We start from the raw sequence: 26,552 nt of genomic DNA on the forward strand, positions 1-26,552 counted from the left end.
AGGAATAGAGATTTTATGAATAAAACGTATTTACATACCAACGGTAGATTCAAGACAGAGTCGTGAGCGACGCGAATAAGAAAATAAAACAATGTAAATCTTATGACAATATTTCTTCACGGCGTATTAGTACTGTAGAGATTCTTAAATATAAAAGACTTATATTCAGTATCGATATTGAGTATATATAATATCGAGTATTAAGCATTTTTGAATAAAAATAATATATTCAATTATTATACGCAAAGAATTATTTTATAATATTTACAATACAGTATATACAGTATATGTATATAAATAAAAGACAGAAAAACGCAGTATATGTAAATTTATATTAATAAATACAATCTACTCTAAAGAAAAATTAAGAAATAGATAAAGAAATTTAAAATTTTCAGTATTTACATAAAAAGAAATTAGAGAATTTAGAAATTCAGAAAGTGAGAAAATCTTGGAAATTCAGTGAAACAAATCAACGCAAACAAATTTCGGAAATATAAAAATGTAGAAACTTTTCTCCTACAGAAGCGAAAAATTAAAATCTCGACTATTCAACAATTTAAGTCTCCTGGGTCTCTCTCTCTCTCTCTCAACAATTATATAGGTTCTCCTTCATCTATTAAAAGCAAAATATTTTTTGTCTTTTCTGATATACACATGCAATAAGAACAGAGGAAGAGAAAATATTCATAGGATTAAATGTTTGCGGAAAGGGCAAGAGTTTTAATTCATCGAGTATCCCACGAGGTGAATGTTGCGGTGCCAGACGTCTTTATAAAACGACGTGAATTAACGATGACGTGTTCGGCCGTGCCCAGCCCCAAGCGAACCGTATCGATCGTTTAATTCGAAAATGGGGAGGTCGATCCGTAGCCGCAGCTTCGTTTATAGCGTGACCAATCGCAACTTTTCGGCATCACGTATAAATAAACAAGTTGCTACAGAATCGCAAACTGCGAGCGAACGATATCGATCCATTGATTTTAAAGGGTAAGGTCGAGCGATCCGAAGCGCTCTTTTATAGCGTCCGATCAATTTTTGGTGACACACTTTTATCGCGACGCGATTCCATTTTCGGACGTTTCGAACGGATTGCCAAGTCCTTCATTTCTATTTCTCAGTCTTCTACATATTTAAAAAATGCAGTAGCTTTAAATCCATATCCCTTCTAGATCTGTTCCGATTCTTCAAATCTGTAAGAACCAATTGTTCTAATAGTGTGTATAGTCAAATCTTTAGTTTATCGATTAGTTCATTTTCTCTTTTCGACAAAACGTCAAAAAAGTTAAGGAAAAGGCAAATCATGAAAATAAGCTTATTTTTACGATTCAATTGGATCTTACATATAGTTACGTAAATTTTACGACTTAAAAAAACTTGCATTCTTGCTTAGATTCTTACATTCTTCTATCTTTCACATGCACGGTTATTATCCTCTATTTTTAACTTAAAAATGATGCAAACTTTTTCTTGACGTGTCTGCAGTTATGCATATCGAATATCACACGTAAATAATATTATGGTTGTTATGAGATTTGCCGAAATATTACTACCATATTTCAACCAAACGAACAACTCCGCCAGTCTCATTTAACGCAGTTTAATTACTTAGCTAATTAATTAGTTCAATCCTTTTAGTGGTTGGATAACCTGTGAGTTGAACTTGGTTCAGCCCTTAAATTACGTAAGTAGGATCGATCCTTAAATGTCCGACAAATCTTCCTTCATCGGCGGAAATACGGTCTTGATTAAAAGCGGAACCTCAGAATCATCGTTTTGTCTGACTTTCCTCTTTTTTACTTTATATGAACTGTTGTTGCAATTCTTGAAATTCATTTTGCTCAAACTGATCAAAGTTAAATAAAAAAATAAAATGAACGTTAACATATCAACCTCTTTGTTTTTATACATATTAAATATTTTTTGTACAAACATTTTTAAAAAATATACATTTCTCCCGACGATGTAAGAAATAAAAAATGATTGCATAAAATCTTAAATAAAATCTTAAAATATGTACAAAATGTATCACATCCAATATGTAACAAAGAAAAAATAAAATATTTCATTATCACAAATCTCTAATCAATAATAAAAAAATAATTTCAATCACTAAAATTGATTCTAATATTTTATACAGCCAATCTTTCCCCAAGCATTACTACAGCCGATTAGTTGCTACAGGATGGTGCATAGTGCTCATCATATCTATATGGTATAGTAAAACAAAGATAGATTTGATACAGCGGAAATAAACATACACAGGAAGGGATCTCGTATGAAGGAAATTACACCGTAAAAACGAGCGAATCGACAAACAGGCATCAATAAAGAAGGAACACGAGGGGAATACAACAGGAAAAAGAGAGAACTTAGAATCTAGGACTGAAACCATATAATGTGGATGAGTTCAATTTTCAATGCTACAATAAAATTTACCTTGCCAAGTATCGCCATTCTTTCTCATTCGTCAGAAATAGAGATATCGAGATCACTTTTGCCTGTCCCTAACATCGAAATCTGAACTCTTCGAAATTATAATTTGGCCTCTGTTTGAAATCGTGCAAAAATTTGAAAAAGGGAAAATCATAAAAAAAAGGGAAAAATAATACAAAACAGATAAAAAAAATTATACGTTCCGATCGCAGAAATGGGAACATATATCTCAATCGAGCAATAGAGAGATAAAGAGAAAAAGAAAAAAAAAAGAAAGAAAGACGGGCAGATTCGCCGGCTTTCACATGATCGGTAGGCGATTAATGACGGATAATTGACAATTGGCACCAACGCACGAGAGTGCATCTACTGCTCGGATACGAGTCCTCGACGGGACAGCCGTCGTCGGACTTTCGACCAGATTTAATTGGCCTTCAAAGTGACGGCCTGTCTGGCGCCTCGAGGCACGAACGCTTTCGAGGGCAAAACCGCGTGAGTTAGATCGAATAATGACCGAATAATTGGATCCAGGATCCACTGGGCCCAATGCATTTCGGTGTCGGCGACAAAAGTAAAGATTCGAAATCGATATCATTTCGATGACGTCAGCTTCGATGCTGTGGGCGTAGAAAAATGTGCCATTTCTGCGGTTTTATAAATATTACAGTCATTTTTCTACATCTATAGCATCAATATACGTAAACTCATCGAGATCATATCGGTTTCGATCCCTAGACGAAAACGCACAGCTGTACTTTCCAAAGAGTTCCAATAAAACATTGCTCTAAAATAATTTTTCTTTTTAAAGATTGATTATTTAAACTTGATATTTGTGTTTTAAATCATAATTTATTTGTAACATTATATATATGTTTTCAAATTAAATTAATGCTTTCTTTATAAATTTCTAATTTTATTATATTACGAAGACTATGAATTGCAGTTTTGAAGGAGAATTGTTAAAACTCAATTTTCCCTCTCTCATATCATCTTCACGTCTCACCAAAATATTCGTTGAGTAGAATATCAGAATAATATTCGTATTTTCCATATATGACTAAACATTATAAAGCATCTTTCTCTAATAAAGTATTTTGAATCTTGGAGTATAATAATTATTATTATTAGCGCCGAATGCAAATAAGGGAATATAAAATGTCACGAAAGCACAGCCCTACGTATTCGCCGTTGATCGCATTTTCGCGGAGGCGGCTCTACCGTAGGGCGGACCACCCAGAGCCTCGTATATGTGCAAAAGTCTCGTGCTAGATCACAGTAAACACTTATGTGTTAAGGACTTGGGCGCATAAGCGAGACCGCTGGGTATTCGAAGGTACGCAAGCTCCAGGCTTGACCGCAACAAATACTCTCGTCGAGGCTCTCAGCATGTGCAAAGTGCGCGAGAAACGCCCTCGCTAAAATCCTCGCGCGTGCTAAGATCTTTCTCGGATCTCTCGAAGACCATCTTCGCCTTATGAATTATACCACGAGAATAAACACCGAGGGTTTCGAGCTCGCGAATACCTTATACGAAAGCTCGCCTATTTCAAATAGAGCCGCCCCCCCGCGTCCTTTGCAGCGGTCTATCGTAGCATAAAGTGAAACCTACTTCGATCCAGAGATTTGTAAAGCCCACCTCGGCCATTTTTGACTTTGCATATTCGATTCGTATCGCTCCCCGGTCGGAGGAGAGGAGAAAGGATCCTTGGAGAGTGGCCATCGCCTGGGCCGCGTAGCGAACGTCTTGATATTCGACAAAGGCCACTGGCGAGCCTCCCTTCGTGTGCATACGAAGCCGGGAGAAACCAGGAAAACTGTGCACAAATAAGAGAAGCGTACAATACGTGCTCTAGTTAGTCGTAAAGACAGTACTTTGGTAAAGGGGAAGTTTAGAAGGGTTTTGGCGGGGGTCTTGGTTACTGCTTGGTTGTCATTAATGGTGTCGATGGTGTCAGGCGGTGCCGACATGGGGTGATTACACGGAGGGGATGCGACACAAACTCAGGATCGAATTTAGATCGTTAAATGCTGTGAATTATTTACCTTAGCATGTATGTGCGCAAATTATTTTGGGGGAATTTAACATGTATAGAGATAATTACATACATACAATGCATTAATTGTATGTAAAAAGAGAAAATTATTAAAATTAAATAATAAAGTAATCTGTACAATTATTATTTTGCAAAATCTTTCTTAAATATAAGAAATATCGCAGAAATAATTGAAATTATTTTTAAAAATGTGATCAAATATTTGAAAAATTATAAACAGAAGCATATCTATGTAAAATAGATTCTCGTAATTATCACTCATTGTTATACTGTTCATTTTATAACAAACAATGAGATTGTTATAGTAAAATTTTTATATTTTTCTTTCTATTTTACACCATATATATTGTTCCTTCCATTTTAATCGTTAGGTATTAGGTTCACAGTGCATTCGCAAATCCGCGATTAGCCGATTATGTTCGCGATATAGGGACATTACCCTCCGTGCAAACCCGTTCAGCACACCGACAATTAGTAAACGGCACTGGTCGCATGGTACGGGTACTAGTACAGGTGCGTCCTATATGCCTACAATCTACGACGGTGGCAAATGATTAGCGGATGTCAGTGATGTTTGGAGGCGGTGCTGTTAGTACAAAGCTTTCAGCGTTCACGACGGACTTGCACAATTTCGATTATCATCGCGCCCTTGGCACGACGATTAAATTTAGGTGGAGATATACTTGATGTTTTGTCGGTTGTTTGTTATCTTTCGATTACTATGGTCATCGATTTAATTTGCTTGTTTACAAATCTCAACCAGAATAAACTAAATAAATATAAACCCGAACTCTAATAAATTTGAAGATCTACAAACGGATTAATGCACAAAAATCTACGAGAACGCACATATAAACTCACAAATTCATGGATCCAGAGACTTGTATAATTCTAGAGTCGATATTAAATATCTTCCCTTTTTGATATATTCTTTAATTAATTTAAAACCTATTTTTAAGAAAAAAAATTAGAGAAAGGTGTTTGCGCTTCCTGAGATTTTTCAAAATTTAAAATTAATAAATATTTCAGTAATTATATAACGATTAATTAAGATTCGGGTTTCTGAAACGTGCTAGATTTCATATTTTATAGAAAGAAAAAGAAATTAAATCTTACATAGAAAAAATATTTTTAAATAACCCTATGCACATTCTATAATCCAAAATATTTGCGCAAGATTGCAAAATTCTTTTGTCTTTTTTGTCTTCGACAAATGTGCTTTTTCTCAAGCTTATTAACGCGAAATAATTACCCGTGCAAGAACAACGGATGAATTACATGCGACGAGCGCAATGTATTCACGTCGTCGACGACGAAATTCCGTCGAATACTCCTGTGAGCTACCGAAAATTGCAGAATGCGCAGCGCGCCTCTCGCACGTGCAAACGCGTGTAATTAACTCAGGCACTCACTTACGAATTCATACTGCAGAACTCTGGGGTTTGCGGGATAATGAGATTTCGCGGGCTAATTATACGGGGGGAGGAAGAGCTTCTCTATTGACGGCGGAACTTACGAGACAGTCGCACGCAGACTTCCGTCAACGGCGAAACTCGAAAGAGTAGATCGCGTCTTCTGGATCGCTATTCGTACACTGTGTGTCAATGAAATTGTTGTACTAGCGATTCTTAATATCTTGTGAGAATTTTCTATTTCGAATATCGATTAACTGCAAATTCTATAACTAATGTTTGAAAAGTAAGTATTATTATAATAAGAATAAGTAGTGTTTAAATAAATAAATAGTATGATTTTTTTTTTGATAAACATACAGGAAAGATAAAAAGAACTTAGATATTGTAAATTGTGGTAGTATCATTTAAATAATAATATAAATTTGATAAATTTTTTTTATACAATATGCTTTCCTTAACAAAACACAATTGATATATTTAAGGTTTATCGACATAATAGCTAATATGTATATGTGTATATTATTCGGCAATCGCGCGGAAAAAAAGTCAAAACATTTTCTTCTAGATTCTTGCTATTGAATTATCTTCAACTAAATAAAATATATATATATTTTAGTTTTTACTTAAACACTTTTATCATCGAAAGAATTATAACTATCGAAAAGAATTATTTGATTTGTAAATTGTTATTTTTCTCTCGAATCAACGAATATATTTGTGCATAAATTTCCAAATAAATTATATTATATATATACATATATACAATATACGTACGGATCGAAAATAATGCCTCCTAATTTTTTTCTTTTGAATCTGACGCCATAGAAAATTTTGCGTTTCACTGAATTGATACTTGAAATCTCTAGTTGTACTATGTTGAGTGGTTGAGTGGCCAGTTACGTTAGTGTGTCACACGAACAGTTCAAACTAATGTGTGTTTCAGATATGTTTAATAGACAAGGGCGGTAATTGAATTTCTTACCGTGGAAGAAGTGAGTCCTATTGAAATCCATTCGCATTTCAGAAATGATGTTATATCATAAACATTTCTGAGACGCGAATGAATTTCAATGGCTGCGTTGAGCAGAAAGGGCAACTCAACGAGCGATCAGTGATTTTTTTAAATGATTGAATCTTGCCTTTAGTTCTTCCCTGGATCCAAGTGTAGAAACCAATTGTAATAAAGAATCATTGAGCGCTCATTGAACTGCTTTCTCCGCTGAACGCAGCCATTGGAACTCACTTCTTCCACGATAAGAAATTCGACCACCGTCCTTGTCTGTTATGCATATCTGAAACATAACACCAGTTCGAACTGCTCGTGTGACACACTCACGTAAATGATCGCAACACCACTCAACATAGTGCAACTAGAGACTTCAAGTAACAACTCAGTCAAACGCAAAATTTTCTATGGCGTCAGATTTGAAAGAAAAAATTAGGAAGCATTACTTTCGTACCCGACCCTATATATATAAATATCTTCTCTTTCTGTAATTATATATTTTTAGAAGTTGGATAAATATAATTTTACTAATTTTACACTGTTAATATTTAAATCCTTGAATTTCTGAGTTTATAATGTACAAATTATGAACTGTATAAAAATATGAAATATATCATATCTCGTAATTTTTTCCAATGCAACTATTAAACTTCGTCTCTCTTTTTTCCTGCTTTTTTAAATAACCACCATAGTAATCGATATCAGAATTACCAAAACAACTACTCCAAATATTCTGTTAAACAAAAAGTATCCAAGTATTCTAGCAGTTTCATATAATTTCGCAGTGCAACGTACAAAAATTAATTCACGTAACTTTCTCTTGTTACCGGCAATTATTATAATCCCGCGACTGCAAATACGTGATCGAGGTTCGCAGCATTAATCAAAGATAAATAAATGTCTTTTTACCAGATCTCACAGTTTTTCCTATTCCTACGTAGAAACTTATGTATGTACGAAACGGCGGATATTAACCGCGGTTTAACCGATTTAGCGTAGAACATATCGAAAGAGTTCGTAATTCTCGACTCAATGATTCACGACGTACTGGAGGCGTGCTCAGGATCGTGGGAAGGTTCCGCATGGCGGGGTACATGAAAATAATTTATTACACGAGCGCAACTGTGTAATGCCCGGCCGGATAACATATTTTAACTTTACCGCTTGTTGGATAGCTGACACTTAAGCGAGCAGTCTAATTGCGAATATCTCCGTCCGCAATTAGCGGGTCACCATGTTTAATTACGATTTTGCGTTTTACATTCTTTATGACCCGAAAGTTCCCGTCCTGTGATATATGCCAATCAGAACAATAATGTAATAATTAATAATAAGTATATTGCAAATTTTTCAAGCGTCAGGAACGATAAGGATTGCATATATTATACGCTTTTGACGCTATGCTCGCGATCTCTATCGGCGTTTCTTGTCCAACGCAAGAAATCCTTGGACGCATACATCCTTGCTAAAGTTATATAACTATATGACGACGTAAATCATTAACAATGCACACAACAAAGTACTTCTTTAAACACAAAACTACCGATCTTCAGTTTATCTGGTATTTATTCACGTAAGTTTGGTTTTAATTTAAAAATTGTTGTAATTACAGGATTTTTTTTATTTAAGTATAGATGTATTAACAAATCTAATTGTTAGATTCATTACAGATTTAACGAGTCTAGAATTCATAAGTCAAAGATCCAAGAATCGAGAGATTTTTTTATCTTCCTATTAAAGATTCCGACTAGATAAAATAATCTAAAGGTCGAAGAGATAAAATATTAAAAAATCCGAAAATTTTTTATTCAAAAATTGAAAACTAAAAAGTATAACAATTCTAAAATTTATTCATAGATATCAGAAATGCTTTTGCCGCCGTATTCCCGTTGCTCATTCATCGAGAATAGCAAATGTTTCGAACACACCACGACATAGTGATATCGCCACCACGTGGTGCACTGATAAGACCCACGTGTATCGGTACCCGTATCGCAATTGGCGCGCATTTACTACCAGCATATGCACATCATATAAACATGACTTTGTTCTTTCGAGCAATCTATTATCTTCGTTATCATTGTAATTATGATTAATATTTGTGTCTTCTGACATTTTGCGTTAAAATAAAATAAATTATCTATTGTAATGAACGCGGTCTTTAAATAACATTTTATATGTCATTTTATGTATTGCAGCCTGTAAATTGAGATCCCGTTAAAAGTCTTAATATATGTATATAATAATAAGACACATTTAATTTCATCACTGTGTATAATTGAGATATTTCACTGGAACTTTTGTCTGGTGTACTATTTTTATAAATTTATCTCGCGACGCCTACACCTTCGCCACACGGCAATAATGCACCTTGATGCATTTTAAAAACTGTCCTTATATAGGATCGCGATAATCAATAATCACACACATGTGGTTGCCATAGAATATATAAATATAATAAATCGATAAGCGAGCGCAACCGATAAGCGAGCATATGCGATTCGCTCGCATACGGCTATGGATTAAAGAAAATAAAAAGCAAACGGGTAAGATGTCTGACCTGCTGAAGATGTCCTTTAGCTCATGCTCGGACACGAACTGGCCCAGGTTTGCCACGAAGAGGGTGGAGCACTGCGCATTGCTGACGGCTATGTTCGGCTGTGATGAGGGTGATCCGACCGGTGACGCCAGTGCCGGCGACGGTAAAAAATGAGGCAGCGACGCGTGTATCGACGTCAACGTCGTAGGATGCGGCAGGGACATAGGCGCCTGGAAAATATAAATAATTCCGTCATACACTCAACTCGCTCCGCTCGGCCATGAGTAGTCGGTTTGCTCGCACAGATCGACGCGTTTGCGTCAATCCGCCCTGTCTTTCTCAGCCCTACTATTTGTCCCTTCAACAAAAAAATTACACCTTTTCAGACAGCAAAAAAACTGAAGTCTAAAGGTCGTCCCGACATAGGGAACATACTTCCTCGATCGAAGGAAACAGCGCGTACCATTCGCGAAAATATTGCGAAAAACGAACAGGTATCCAAAGAATTAGAATCTAAGAGAAATTTCAATGTGTATGGTCTAACCTTTGGAATTTAAGTATGTCTTCTAAACATTTTTCTTGCGTGAACATATTCGCGTTAATTATAAGCCCACATTAAACCTTTTTTGTAATAATGGTCTTAAATTGTATGTTGCAAATTGCTATGCAAAATAGTCAACTCATATTACTTCTAATCACAGATCAAAGCACTTTTTTTTCATCTCTTGAGAGCAAAGTTATTTTTACCGGCACAATACTTTTTATTGATAAATTTAAAATAATGATTGATATATGACTAATCAATCGCATCGAAATGAATTATATAACGCAAGGAAACACAGCAGATTTCTCATCTAATACATACATATACAAATATGTCTGTAAAATATATCAACATGAAAGAAATGATTCTGAATCATTTGCATTGAGTATCGTTATTAACTTATCAAAGCGATGATAAATCTCGCCAACGATTCTCGGTTTCGTCAAGTCGTTCGAAAATGCATTTAATCGAGTTGGATCGCAGAAGATATTCAACTTAATAAGTTCCGACGTTATTGCTACCAGGTTCTCGGTTCGTTATTCCTCAAGTGGATATCTCGAGATTCGCTTCCTTTTTACTTCCGTTAAAGGCAAGATGCGTACGGGGAAAAAGGAAATAATAGCGCGGCAGTCCGGGCTCGAGAGCCTTCGATTTATCAAACGTTCAATGCAACAGATTTTCTCTCCCGTGCGGATAAATTCAAAGAATATCGGCAGTGCTCTCAATTTTTGTAACAAAGATATTTTATGTTCGAGATTTGACGTGTGTATGTGAGTTGTAAAAAATTGATTTCCATTACTTCCAAAAGCTTTCTCAACATAATCCTTTTGCTAAATCGATATCCTGCCATAAAATAACAGTTTCATATATCTGACTTTTCTCGTGTAAAACTATTTTTAAGAATTTAGTTTATATTTTACAAAACAGTATACTTTTACGATTTTTGCGAAGTTTCTTCTGTAACGGCATCAGTATTAAACAAGAAGGAAGAATCACAAACTTATAGAATCTTAAGTATTAGAAATTTTAAGATTGAACGATGCAGGAATGATTTATAGATTTAAGAACTTAACTATATGAAACAATAACCCCCAAGAATATAATCCAATAATAAAATGTCTCCCGAAGTATTCGATTATTTAAATATAAAATTATCTACCTATCACTCCTAAAAATATAAGAGTTCAAAAAGTCACAAAATTCAAGCAAATATAATTTTGAGCAATGCTATTTATTTATATGAAATCCAGAAATGTCGGGATGTCAATTAATAGTATTAAAAAATTCAGCTGTCTATTTCTCTCAAAATTTATAAATTTTCAACACTGAGTATCGAGATATATTCACAATAACATTGTATCACGATTCTTTATCCTCGCATTCTCGATTAATCCATAATTTGCTGTGGCACGTAACGAAATAATATTGATCTTTTATTACAGTATAAAAAGCAACTCATAATATCATACGCAATGCGATCGATAAAGTAGAGATTGTATCACGTTCGTCCACATTCGTGACTATATATCGTCCCGCTATTTGTCTTCATAGAAATCGGTAGAGGTGTGTTTCACGAGCAAGTTACGGGTCGGCATTAATGCGTGACAGATATCCACGTGAACCTGGCACAGACTTATGCGATATTAAAAATCAATAAAGTCGTGGATTGGTACCACCGGATTGGCATCGCCAATATCTTAAAGAAAATTGAAGGTATACTCGCGCTGAACAATCTTTCCGATTCTTCGAGCTTCGAGCTTCATTGAATATTAATCTTTTCTCTGAAGTATTCATTAGATAATAGATACAAATTTTTAGTCGTATCAAAAGCCGTATTATAGAAGAACAGTGTCTCTTTTCAATCTTACATCAGATTTTAAAATATTCAAACGAAAGATAAATTCCAAAAATAACGAAGACTTTGATATGGAAAATGTATATATACCCCTATTTCTATGTCTTTACATATCTCTTCATTTAACTTTCCATATACCCTTAGATTAGATGCTGCTAATTACCTAACATGTGGCTTATCGGAGTTATTTATGGTTGTACCTTACTCATCATCTATCTTCATTAATAACTATGAAATAAGCCCGAACCGTAGATATCATCAACATATAATGTCCCCAAGTTTTGAATACTATTCCCCAGCTTGTAAAATTAAAACGGCGGAAAGTATGTACGATGCGGGTAGACTGGAGAAAAAGTAAGCCATGGATTTATTAACGTCTACGGCGACCATAATTAATCCATGTCGCGACAAACTACGGAGACATCGCAATAACTTCGAAACTCCGCGATTCGAAGCTAGCGTGACATATACCCACACGGCTGCACGTTTCTGCATAATACGTGAGGACACGCAGTGCGACGACAAGTTGCGCTATCGATTTTGTGACGATATAAAGCATAACATTCGAATATGCTGACTGATATTACACGCGTGTACGGAAAAAAATGTTATTTATAATAATTCGCATAGTATTATTCATTACGGTTAAGCTATTTTGGTTTTATGTAATGTTTATACAGAGTCAGGTATCATCACCGCATCAATTTTTAACGATGAGCTTTCTGCTCTAATTGCAACCGATCTTTTCTCAAATACACAGATTTCAAATTATAGGCTATTAATAATAAATAACATTGGGAAATTTTAAACATGCAAAGAGCAGAATTTTATCTTCATTTAAGTTTATTTTGAAAATTTTATAATTTAAAAATGTATTACAAAGATAAAGATTAAAGATGGAAAAGTCTACTTCAAATTCATCGAAAAATCAAATTAATTATTAAAACTGATTATTCAAGATGCGATAATGATAAAGCACCCTATATACATAGTTCGCATAAAAACCTTTAAAGCAATAATCTAAATATTTAATAAATATTTTTTCTCCAAAAATCTAAAAATTTAAAGGTTTACAAACCTAAAGGTCTACGCGAAAATCTAAGAAATTCGAGGATTTAAAGCGTTTAAAAAGAGACCGAAGAATTAAAACGCTAAAAAATTCAACACCCAAGAATCTAAAGAATCCAGGAGTCGAGGGCTCAAGGTAGTCATGATCGAAAGCATTTTCGGTCCTTGAACCCTCATGAATCTCCTTGTTACCATGTAAGAGTAATCGAGTATAACGATCATGTATCACTAACGTGCATCGGGGCGCTCGTCGGCGGCTCCAGAGCTTTGTCTGCAGATAGTCAAAGATAGGAACGTACGGGGACCTGAGGATGTAACGCCGGGTGCACCAGCGTCGCATGTTGCAGCGTGCCCGGTAATTCGCCGGCTGTAGAATACGCCAATGGATGATGCCACAATTCAGGACCACCGGGGAAGAATGGACTCCCTAGGTCTGCAATAGAGCACAGGATTAGATAGAGTCGCTCCCCTGAGTAATTAAATGCGCGGTTGCGAACCGCGTTTCACGCACGTTCTTGCTCGTCAGGATATCTACTAATACTGGCCAGAGATAAATTTTTATCTTTTTCATATCGAATATATCATAAATATATTTTAATTAAATGCACTGACATTTTCCAACATAAAAGTAACAGGTATTAGCAGAAAAAAATTTATGAAATGTTGACTATATTTGTGTGTGTGTGTAAGTGTCTTTTAACAAAATTAATAAAATTATTTGTAATTAAAATTTTTTAATACAAAAGTGAAAAAAATGTTTAGAAACTCTATTAGAAATAGAAATATATCGGAAGGTTAAAATTTTGCTTATATCACAGTAGATATCTTTACATACACATACACATACAGTAGATATCCTGTTCAATATATAATTATTTATATCAATCTTTCAATATTTTTGGGCAGCTTTCATGTAAAGTTTTGCTACACATTATTTTTATACATGAAACATTATTACATTCCTTCTTATAAAAAATTTGTTTTTAAATTGATCTATTTCTTCATTTACCAGCATACACTGCTTTTTACGTAAAAGCTGCCTATTAGTCTTTGCTATAGCAAAACTAATGATATGCATTATTAACAGGTCACAGAACCGTGTTACTCGCGGTCAAAACAAGTTATTTAAATATCGCATAAAATGTATCGGGTTCGAGGTGAAACGCACCGAAAGGTCGTGGCAATTTGCTGCGCAGATTATTAGCATTGTAATCGTCGAGATACTCAATGCACTTTTTATAATAAAACGCAAAATTATTTTGTCCTATTCGCGATCGAGATTAGATATGTATCTGACGCAAAAAAACGATAAAACATTACACCATTTGCTCGTGGTCGAAGGAAAGTGGACGCAATTCAATCAACATTTTACTAGTGATTACGCAATCAATAACGTCCAATTCATGATTTCTTTTCTTTGCTTTAGTTACGAAGACGTACGAAGATAGAAACGATAATTACGGTACAGGGATTTTCGAAAGTTGGACAATGAGATTAAAAAAAGATCGATAAAAGCTCAGACGTATTAAAGATTATCTTTTACAACTAGGATATCGCAAATGGTAATTATAAAAGATAAATTACTATACATCAATAGATATTATATAATTAATAAATACCACAATTTTATATATTGAATTAATCGATATGAGCTATAGTAAAATAATTATTTCTTATCCTTTAATGATTACGTGAAAATATATTCTTTAAAAATACATTTTTATATTTTTTATTTAAAATAAATAAATTAACGTAGCAGAGCTATTTAAATTACAAAAAATTTCAACCATTTATTTTGCTATATGTAAAAACTTGTATTTCTTCTTGTAATGTTTTATTTTTATTTATTTGTTTTTCATTTATGAACAAATATAATAAACTTATTTATAAATAATTAGTAAAAATTCATTTACCGCTTAAGTAAAATTTAGAAACTTTATGTCGCAAATATTGCCACTCCAAGGAGCACCACGACGCAGATTATTCGCGGTGTAATGGCAGAGTACAGTGCGCCATCGAGCGTAATCGCCGACGGCACGACATGAAAAAAATGGTCTTCTTGGAAGCCGGTAAATCGCTGGAGAGGGACTTATGATTAGGCGTTACGAGCCAGTGACAATGGTAAACCGAGCGTCTTCTCAGCGACTCGCCGCCGCGCCGGCGAACCTTCATTTACAACTTCGTTCGCGACACTGATCTCGTTACGCAATTCATATAATATTTACATTGTTTATCTTCCTCGAAACATTTCAGCCTCTAGTTATTTAATTCTAATTTCCGAGCGATTTTTGTTGTGTCAGCTTAATGGCGCTACCTAAATACACGACTTTTCTCCGTCATGGAGAGAGTCAAACGATAAAAAAAAGCTGGCGAATTCTTGCAGACTATTCTTTTTAGCTATTTTCTCCTCTTTTTGTTGGCACTCGCATACGTGATTGCTATTACAAATGTGAAATTTGTAAGAAAAAAAAACAGTAGCGACGAGTCAACACGAAGTTTGCGTCTATGTGAAACTGCGCCTTTTCTGTCGCGTTTCGTCACGAACGCGCAATTACTCCGCAATTTTTTTACTTGTATGAATTGTCGGAGCCACAGAGGCAAATGTATAACAAAACGCTCTTTCATACGCCACGCATCGCGATCGAGCATCGCGAAAATCTTGCGTCACTCACTTGCATATGTCCGTGCGATCAACTAGACAGCATATGATCTATTTCTTTCGATGACAAGCCAACTACAATCTTGCATAGATGTATTTTTATCTTGAAAATATTAATGTATCAATACGTCTGCAACTAAGCTAAGATTTATCGTTGAAATAACGTATCTCAACAATCCGTACAATAAATAATGTATAGCAATACATAATTCAAAGGTTCTCTCTTCGTATAATTGTAATTTAATTCCATAATTGAATTTACCGAAATCATTTTTAATAGCATTTTTCAATATTTCCATGTCAATTGTAATTATACGTTAACCTGAATTATAAATAGGTAATAAAAATTAAATTGTAACTTATCATTTTTTATATTTTTAATATAATTATATAATTCCCAATTAAATCATCGGTTAATCAACGATTTATTCGTGAAAAATTTTAAGCACAAACAAAAATAAAAGATAAATAATCAGAACTTTAATTGTGAAAAGCCGCATAATTGGGTCACAAAATATTTTTGACCAAAACGTTCCAATTAATCAAAATTCTTTCCTTCCTCTCTCTCTTCTTGGACATCTTTGTTACAAGTTAATTTCTAATTTGTGTTAAAAGATGTTACTATTCTAAATACATGGAAAATATGATACTATTGTATATACATGGAAACTAATTGTATCCGCAACGCAAAGATCGTATTGTTTCCTTTTGCAAGCCAACATTTTTATGTAACAAGAGAAATGCAGCAATTTAATTTTCTAAAAGTTGAGCAACTATTGTAAATCCCATGAAATCTCCTGAGATTTATATCTCCCCTCCCCCCCCTTTCCTCGAGCAAAGAAGCTTTATTTTCATTAAAATGCGATTGTTCGCCAACAGAAGCCACTGCATATAAGCCCTTACGTGTATATATGTCTGCCATTCGGTGGTGTGTTTTAGTCCCTGCCAGGACTGTGCACTTTATTGATTCTAGGCTGACCTCCGATTCGCATGGTGAAGCACACAGGCTCGAGTAAACGCGTACCGTCTAGGTAGGGAGAGAGCTTTCACCATTGTCGACGATCAGACTTTTTTTTATTTTTTTTCCATTTATTCCGACAAACGACAAGTGAATCCAATAAATTGGAAGGCAACACATTGCCTTCCAATTTATTTAACTATAAAGACTTTATTACGCAATTAAACATATTCATGAAAAATCATATCCCGTTCCCCGCATTAATTCCTAAATTGCACTCCATGAAACTGATAATAACAAAGATATTGTATATATCGAATAATGAGATATTAATTGATCGTTTAAAAAACTTGATTAGACATTTACATATATAAACTGCATAACATATTTTTAATTAATTCATAAACGATATTATTTGAGTTTTGATCATAAGTTCTCTCATAATAATGCAATTTGAACATACAATTGTAAGAATAGCTTGTTCACATTCATTATGATAGATTTATAATTTTGATGACTTGCGTTCTTCAGTCTTATTGCCTTCCTTCGAAGTGATCCAATTCTGCAATGCACTTGTTGATAAAAGTTACGGCGAAACATTTCATTTAACACCTCTCGCGTGTTCATAGAGTGACCTCGTATCATTGCACAGTGGAGATTTATTTGCACAATGCGTTTCTTCTTCGCGAGGCGTTATAACCGAGTGATTAATCCGAACCTTAGGAATATATCTTACAAAGCTCATTACACCGTTTTCATATTGTGCAAAAATTTTACTTGTTATTTTTGCAGTTAATGTGTATCTTTCAGTATTTAGAATTTATGTGAATTGTATTTACATATTTCTCATTCAATTAATAATTGCAATAATAAATTGGAGATTCTTTTCTTTTCTATCCGTAAATTTTGTCATTAATAACTTGCAGCGTTAATATTTATATCTGTATATAAAAATTAAACTCTTAATTGCTATAACATAACAGCGATAAGAGAGAAATTAAATAAGAGAGAGATGTAAAATATTAAGTGTCTGTTATAATTTATAAATATATCGCTCTCGCACTTGATTATCGTGTTCATATTTATGTGTTTTATATTGAAAGTATATGTATTATATATGTCTCTCGTGTTATTTATTGCTCAATGCATCAGCTGTATCGCTGATTATATATCGTGTGATCTGTTTTTCTTTATATCTCATTATTCAAATCAATATATCGAGGTTAACGCTATGTTTACAATAAGAAATTAGCAAACTCAATGCACAATAAAATGAAAACGCAAATAAGATTTTACATCAGTCTATAAATAACTTGTTTAAATATTTGTTATTAACTTCGTAATGCTAACAGCGGTATAAACCATATACTCCGCAAAATAAATAACTTGAGTGAATTATCCGATATAAATCAACTCCGACTCAGTTTCCATGTAGGACGATTCTCAGAACTACATTTATACCCATTTCAAAAGAGCATTAACGTATATAACAAATATACAATTATGAGAATTCCCGGCGCGGCTAGATGCAATTGTTTATTGTCGTCGATCACGGAAAAGGTAGGACTTACAGACGTCGATAATTATTCTCGAGCACGTGTCGCATTCATATGCGAATAAGAAATGAGGTATGTATCCGATGGGGAAAAATTTTCTACGAAAGAGCAGTCCTTTTTAAAAGAACGCGCAATTTCTATATCGATTCATAAGGCCGTCATTTGTGACACACGCAACCCTCGCGAACTATACGTGAACAACGCGCGTGGCCTTTCGCACGAACCTATATACTTGCAACACCTTCTTGGCGTCGCGTATGGAACTCAATATAACGCACATATGCGCGGATCTATGTTAACGCTAACGCTATTGCGGTGCGGCTCCACCGACATCGCGCCGACATTGCGCGGGGGCTCCGGCATGCAGCGTGCGAAAAGCCAACCGAGCATACCATTTTCTAGCGGGAAAATGCAGGCTGCATTCCTCCACGCGTAGATAATGCATAATATGTCTGAGCACGCACGGTCAAACGTGGAAAACTCGGTTAAATGGACCATGAATTTCAGAGCGTACAATCAACGTGCGCGTCTTCCACGCCGCGCAAATCTTGGGTCTTTAATACAACAAGTACGACAATTTATTGCATTAATTTCGTTGATGTCGTATTTTATACTGCACGATCGTAATCTCTCCAACGAACATTATTGAAACTGAAACAATATTAAAACTTCGCAATTGTGAAAGATATTAGATAATAATTTATCTAAGAGAAGTAGAAAAGGAGAAGACAAGAAGAAAAATGTGGTTACTCTGCATCTAATAAAATTGTAATCATTGAAAAATATATCGGTATTTTTAGATACTCTGTAATTTGTCCGTTAATTGCACTTTACGTAGAAAAATACGAAAGCCGTTCGTGCGGCTATTCAACAAAACGTCGGATATTAACGACCACCAACAGTCGTGTAGATACAATTTAACCTGATTATTCCTTACGACTATTCTCCTCCATAATTCACCAGCAAACAGTTTAGGTGGCGATCATAAATTTTATTGAGCCCGCGCGCGTCTCACGTAACTTTTGATATGCAAGAAGCCAGTGTCTCTCAACTGAAAATTTGTTCTAAACTTCGGCGATGAACAGGGTCCCTGAAGAATCTTTACGAAGTTTCCTACAACACCTCTATCGCATTATACTTTAATAACAGATTCTTCGATTTTTTATCGATTTTTCCTCGACAAAAGTATTGAAAGCAAACATTGTTAATAATTATAAACCTGTACATTGTACGTCTTTAGTTAAAAATAAAGTTTAAATACAAATTTTATTAAAATAAAATTTATTCATAATTAATTCAGAATTATATACTTGTTATTTATTATATTTTCTAATTTAAGTAAATATGTTACATTTCTCTAAAAATATAAGAGTAAAAAGATCATATAACAGTGCGTACATAATATACAGTGCGACTAAATATACACGCAAAATAATTCTGTAAGTGAAGTATTTGCAATTGTAATCGCTCTAAAACCACTGTTAGAAAACGCTTATGCAAATATAAGAGTTGAGAATCGCCACAAAAAGCTGGCATGCGTTTGTATTTTTTTCTCTCGTCGCTTTTGCATGATCAAAGTGCAGAAACTTCCCGTATATGAGTCACATTTAATCATCGATACGAGCATTCCGCGCAAAGTGAATGGTAACTGAAGTCATTACGAAATCTGTGCCAAGTTACTGTTGTACCATTGATCTAAACATATCCCTATATATTCTAAGAAATAAAACAGTTTATGAACATAGTAATATAAAACGCTTTTATTATAATACTTTCTCCGTTTCAATTTGTGGAGAATCTAAAAAGGAGGATCCAAAATTTTTTTATGTCATCTATAACTATGAATGAAATCGAATGTACCTACGTCAGAATTATATTTTTACCGTAACTTGTATTATTGTTTTCAAAATCGGATTCTTCGCGTTAAAGATTAATTCACCGGTATGCTGCTACTATACCTAAATTTATTCCAAGATATTGTTTACATTTAAATTCGATTTAAAAGCAACGAATTACTTCAGATAAACTCAAAGCCGAGGCTTTATTTCCCGAAACATGGGAAGAGGGAAGTTTCGTCAAACATAATTCCACGAGATTGGAAAGTGTTGGCAACAAATTCCAAAATTTATCAACCTAGAAAGCATGTATATATATAACTCTTATATTCTCAGAAATCTATATATCGTGTATCTACCCAGCAAAAATCAATATTTCCTCATTTTTAATGTTAAACGTCTTCACAATTATAATTCTCATCAAATCTAATTCATTTAAAAAAAATCTAATCTATATTCGTCAGAAAAAATGTCAGTTCCATGGTAAAACATATACATATAACAATATAACTATATGTATATAACATGTCAGATAATTACAAAATTTAAAATAATTATCTCACAAATTAACAAACATATTTTAATTTGTAATTTGCTAAAATTGTCTATTAAAAATGATCAATAATATGCCGTAATTTAATGCCGCAAACTAAAAATTATTGAACGTGGCGAAAATTCATTAATTATTTCAATAATTTTATTTCTTCGATTTCTCCGGTATCTATAAAGATAATCTCGTCGACGCTACGTTTAGCAGTTCGATTATGTCTTATTGACGTGGCTTGGCGTGCGGCGCGGCGAAATTGGGTCATCGTACGAAATTGCTACCACCTAAAACGAAATTATTCCGCGAAATTTCCCGACGCTGCTGGATGTGGTCTATTTACGCGATATTAAGAACGCCATTAACGGCTGGTTCCAGTCGAGGAGGATAGTACCGTTGGTACTACTGATGTTTAGACAATTAAATAATCGATTCGCCTTCCTACATCGCAAAACATTTGCCAAATTCCCCACGTTAGAAAATTGCTCAAGAGACATTATTATCCAAATGGCCCTACAATAATATAAATAACTTTTATGTATTTCTCTCTGTAATCTTTCATTAAGACTTAAACGATTTAATAATCAACTTAACATGGAAAGAGTATTTTGAGAAGAATTAAGAAAGGTTACAAATTATTTTATCAATGCATAATTGATAAGTTAGTGACACAATGAGGACTTAGAAATATTTTCTAAACATAATTGTCTCATTTTATATTTAAAACAATCTACTAATATGCTAAAATCCCTCAACCTTATTATATCACAAAGACCATTATAACAGCAGCTCGAGTTCATTCGTCACTGACACGGGTAATAAATCACCGCTAGGCGGATGATGCGTTCGGATATTATGGAAATAAAGACGATCTTATATTCTATACAAAAATCAAACAGCGCCCGCAACAGCAAAATTTATCACAGTCACTGTTTCTTCGGAAACTGATGCGCTTTACGTCCGTCCGGCAAGTCTGTTTCCGCAATGTGACACAAATACATATTTATTGCGTGCGCAAAACGCGCACGTAGCCCGTATAAACGTGCAGACCTTCGAGATTTATTCAACTTTATTCTGCCCCTCTCGTTCCATTACCTGTGATCGATACGTGATATATATATGTATACCGCCTGACTTGACCATTCGTGATCGCCTTTCTTTCTGTCCATGACATTTTTATACAAAATACCTATATACATATTTTCCACACTTGCATTAGCAAGATCACGTTGCATTTGCCATTAAGCTGTTTTAGTATCGCTCGGAATAATCCCACGTAAGTGTACGTAAATCAATTACGTAGTATCAATTATGTCAATTATAATTTTTAAATTTTTCCCACAATTTTTAATCCTTCGACCACGAATTTTACTTGCTTATAATATTTAATTACAAATAATAATTATTACCGAATAAATTTTATTTTATATTATTTCAGATATTTTTTACATATAAAATATCCTAAAAATATAAAAAGAGCATGAGAGATTTATATAATTCCAATTCATATTTAATAAATAAATTGTGCCATTTGTTATTATAATAAATTATCTTCATATTTTCCACCCATCTGCACCGCGCAATGCACATGGACGGATGACTTCTTACAAATGTTCTTAATATTATAGCTTTTGATGTCAATAACGCGCACATGATTTATACCCAGGATACCTTAAAAAAACGCATGCCCACACGAATTAGACACAACCATCCAACAACGATAAAAGTACGCAGGCACAAATATATTTTTACAAAATTAATATTATTTACAAAATATTATTTATTAAAATTGATTTTGTACAGACCAAAATAAAAGCATCTGGCATCTAAAAAGAATTGCTTATTTTATTTTAGTCGAATTAAATAATTTTAAAAATAAATCAATTTTATTCGTATGGGCTGAATTTTTTAACAAAGAGAGATTTAAATGAGAATAAAATATTTTGCTTATTAAATGCGCGTTTTACAATATAGATATATGTAATAAATGCATTTATAAAATATGTTATAAATATATGATAAATAGTAAAACAAAATAATACGAAATAATTAATGTTTATATCTGTGTGTAAATATAAAATTTATATAAAATACAAGACGTAAAAAACCTAGACTTTTCAGAGAGATTTAAGAATTTAAAACTTAAATAAGTATAAATGAAGATAGATAGGCAGATAAATAAACAAATCTGAATTGGAGTAACACATCATAAGAACAAAGAACCTCGGTCTAATGTTGTTTGAGAAAATAACAGCGCGTTGACTTTAGACAGATTGCGGATTCGCAGTGTATAGTCACCACGGAAATCGGAGATTATCTATACTCGACACAGATATTGTTATCGCCGATCTGCGCCGTAATAAGCACGATAATTTGCGCAACGTAAGCGCCATTGTAACCGCATACCGCGTGTACATTACCTGTATATATTCGTGTGTACACACCTTACGTTGCAAAATGATATTAATCGCGAAGGTTTGCCGCGAGAAACCCCTTCGTACTTCGATCAGTTGTCGTACGATTCTCGACGACGAGATCTCAGATCCCGTTGCGGTGGCTGGTGAAGGGGGCGGGGGAGGGAGTACGTACGTATGTAAAAAAAATCCTTTTGAAAAAAAAAAAACAGCCGAGTGACAACAGGAAGTGGGACACTTTGTAGTCGGTGCAGTGGGTGAGAAATAGTAAGTGAGACGTATCCAGCAAGTGAACGAGTGGCGGTGCATACTTACGTCCCGTTAAAGGGTGCATCAGAGCAGGGTGCGAGGTGGCTGCTGCAGCGGCTGGTTGCTTGGGTTTGCTAACCTTTGTGTTACTTTTTGCAAATTCCAAACGTATGGTTTGTGGCATATCAGGATCGAATCTAACCCCCTGCTGCAAATAGATTCCCTAAATTAGTAAATCGGGAGCACACGTGGATGGATGGTGGTAGTGTAGTAAGGCAAAGATGAGAGAAAGAAAAAAAATTTAGAGAAGAGAGCGATAGTGGAGAGCCCTACTTTCGTCACTAGCGTGTCGGGTTAATCTTCCATCAGAAAATAAAATTATGCTTTTAAAGGATCTTGCATGTTTTTTCTAGGCATATTGTGTTTCTTTTCACAACAACTTCTTAAAACTGATCCTTTGGTTGAAAGGCAAAGAGTTGTAAATTATCTTTTAAAGATAAAAGACAGTTTTATGTGTATTATATATCTGTTTTTTAATGAAAATTAACATATTCATGGCATAAAAAATATTTGCCATTTTATGTAGTATAAATCTTTATATTTTATTAATATACATTTATATAACATATGCGAAAAGTATTTTTTTCCGACAAATGTAATGGTATTTCTCAGGCAAATACTTGTAATTTTATTCTTATTAACACAATAATTATGTCCACAGAAATATAGACAGATCACGCTATCCACTCTAATGACATCGATCACGTATTTTGCAGTGAGTTATTTTCCTTCAATATACTTCACTGACATTGTTCATTTTGTACCGTAAATTTAACACGAAAGTAAGTCAGATTGATGTTTACGAAAATGCGAACGTTAGAGAATCGATATTCCATAAATCGTCATCCGGATATTTAGTCAAAATAATTCGTTTCAGTTTATTTTAAAAACTGACAGTGCAAAATTGTAGGAACATTTAAATATTACTTTTTCAATACAATCATAATAGAATAATGTAAAATACTAATTATATATTTAATTACTTATTGAATCCTTGTATAAATATATAAATATATATACCGACAACGTTCCACAAATCTATACACGAATGTTCAAAATAATTTACACAGATTGTATCTTAACTTACAGAAATTATTAATTTCATCATCACAGATATCTTCGTTCTACATCAACCATCTTTTATCATAAATTATTAAGAAACATAATTACAGAGATATTTTGCCTTTTAAAAGAATCTAAGAATTGCGCGATAAATTTTTTAATTTTCTCACTAATTTTGAAAGAATAAAAAAATATCAGAAGACTCGAAAGCTACGCCGAGCGTTCAAACTGTATTCAAACTATGGCGTATGTTTTGCGCGTGCGAAATCAAATCGAAAGGGCCGATCGAATCACAGGTGGCTAGCGACGAAAGTGATGTAGGTATAATAATAACATGGGATTACGCTAGGTAGAAGGGAAATTAGCACAAGGGCGTGTAGACATGTATTCATGTATGTACGTATGTGTGTGTGTGTGTTTCTCTCCTTGTTCGTGTATTCATAAGGTGGACTCGTTAGTTCTAGGGTGTTTCCAGCGAACGTGTCCATCCGACAAAAGGATGTTTCTCTACGCGGTACGTACAATACGTACGTAGTAGTATACCGTTGCCGTACTTGGGTTATATAACATTGCAGATTGCGTGAGGTCAGTTGCAACGGTATGGTAGAGCTATACGGGGTGACCAACTTAACCAGAAAACTCGATCTGATTGCTGTCGTGCAACGAAAGCTGTAAAGCTATTCCGCGCCCGAATTATATGTATAGCTGTATACCAAAGTGTGTCGCGTGACGTTACGAAAAAGTTTTTAAATCAGTTACGTTGATCACCCCGCAGATATATGTATTTACAGATACATATATAGATACGCGTTACATATAAATATATTCATATTTTAAATTATCAATACGTGTATTCACAGTTGTCGTGCACAAAAGAAAATTAAAATTATTTCTTAGCTCGATATGGTTAAATGCAATGTTGTCTGTAAAAGTGTGAGAAATTTTAAAACTCTAGAGAAAATACGAGAAAAAAATTTGATCCAGAAATTTAAAGTCCAAAATATTACAAATATTATAACATTCTAAATTTATAATATTCTTTTTTTTAATTTAAAAGTTATCATTTAATCATTTGATATTTGATGCATAAATAAGATCGTCTACTTCTTTTCTTGGCATATTCCACTACAGTTTAATAATTCCTTTCGCAGCGTCGGCGAATTTTTCGAATATATTTAGATATATGTATATGCAACGGGATGATACTTGTCGGAAGGCAAACAACACCATATATATAGATATATCGATAATGCCACACGGTGCAGCGTTATTACAATACGCCTTGGTACGTATACAGGTAGACAAAAGGTAGTACTACGTTTGGTCCCAATGAGAGAAAAAGAGAAAGATAGAGAGAAAAAGCTACGGTAGAGAGAAATGAGTAGTTAGATAGAGAGGTTTCGTGGATGTAGTAACTAATGGAGGTAAGAGCTAGAGGTAGCATTAACCCGTGCCAGCTGGAGAATCTAAGGCAGGGTGGAGTCGTAAAAGAAAAAAAAAATACTGCCGAGCATATCTGTACGAGTGAGTGTCACTGTGTATGTATACTAGATCAACCGCACGTCAACCCTGAGACCCTTGGGAGAGTCTACCACCTTCTCCGCGACTTTTCCCCCTTGCCTCGCGGCGCCTGCGAGAAAAGGGCTATTACCTGCAGATCCTGCTTCGCCGCCTCCGCGCCTGCCCTTGTGTGAAAAGTCACGAATCCCACCGGCTGAAATGAGAAAGAAGAATACAACAAGAAGCGTTTCGTTCGTCGCATCCACGATTACCATCTCTCTCTCTCTCTCTCTCTCTCTCTCTCATCCCCTTGACGGGCATTCATTACGCGAGCGCCTCATCGCCGACATCAGTTTGCCGGCGAACGAGCTTAGAATCGTCAACGCGTTTCTGCCATTTGTATCATTGTTCTCATTTGGGAACGCGCTTGTCGTTCATAATAAGTATACAGTGAGATAAACAATCGCTGTGCAAAGTAATCCGCGATCATCGCATAAAACATTAAAGACGGACTTCTCGTTTAATTCTGAGGTGAAAATCTTTGTGGAAAGATATCGATAAATATCATTTAACAACTTTTTAACTTGTTAATAATATTGAATAACTTGAGATATAAAATTGTAAAAATACGTCGAAATAAGATTCTGTTGGAATCTTATAAAATTGTATAAAGAAGTTTTGTGTTATCTATGTGCACTCTCCTGTGAAACTTAATCCTCAAGCAAACTGTATGTTCTTTTTTTTTTCAAATTTTTGTCTTATCTAAACAAGGAAATTAATTAGTCATTAATTACAAAT

The 26,552-nt window shown here is 34.3% G+C and overlaps 1 protein-coding gene across 3 annotated transcripts in view; it reads right to left on the reverse strand.

The window, feature by feature from the left end:
• Nucleotides 1-26,552, reverse strand: part of LOC139813881 (protein couch potato) — an 89,962-nt gene that overhangs the window by 14,216 nt on the left and 49,194 nt on the right. The window contains exons 4-8 of one of the 3 annotated variants that reach the window (XM_071779698.1): nt 25,906-25,968; nt 23,199-23,340; nt 13,223-13,350; nt 9,472-9,680; nt 4,046-4,250 (exon numbers count right to left, since the gene is read on the reverse strand). In XM_071779698.1, the coding sequence (XP_071635799.1) occupies nt 4,046-4,250; nt 9,472-9,680; nt 13,223-13,350; nt 23,199-23,340; nt 25,906-25,968 (747 nt within the window). Of the gene's footprint in view, nt 1-4,045; nt 4,251-9,471; nt 9,681-13,216; nt 13,351-23,198; nt 23,341-25,905; nt 25,969-26,552 lie in introns of all 3 variants that reach the window. The other 2 variants (XM_071779697.1, XM_071779699.1) reach the window with 2 other exon arrangements.

Source organism: Temnothorax longispinosus, chromosome 5 (genome assembly GCF_030848805.1).
Source record: "Temnothorax longispinosus isolate EJ_2023e chromosome 5, Tlon_JGU_v1, whole genome shotgun sequence".
In the NCBI taxonomy this organism is placed as follows: Eukaryota; Metazoa; Arthropoda; class Insecta; order Hymenoptera; family Formicidae; genus Temnothorax; species Temnothorax longispinosus.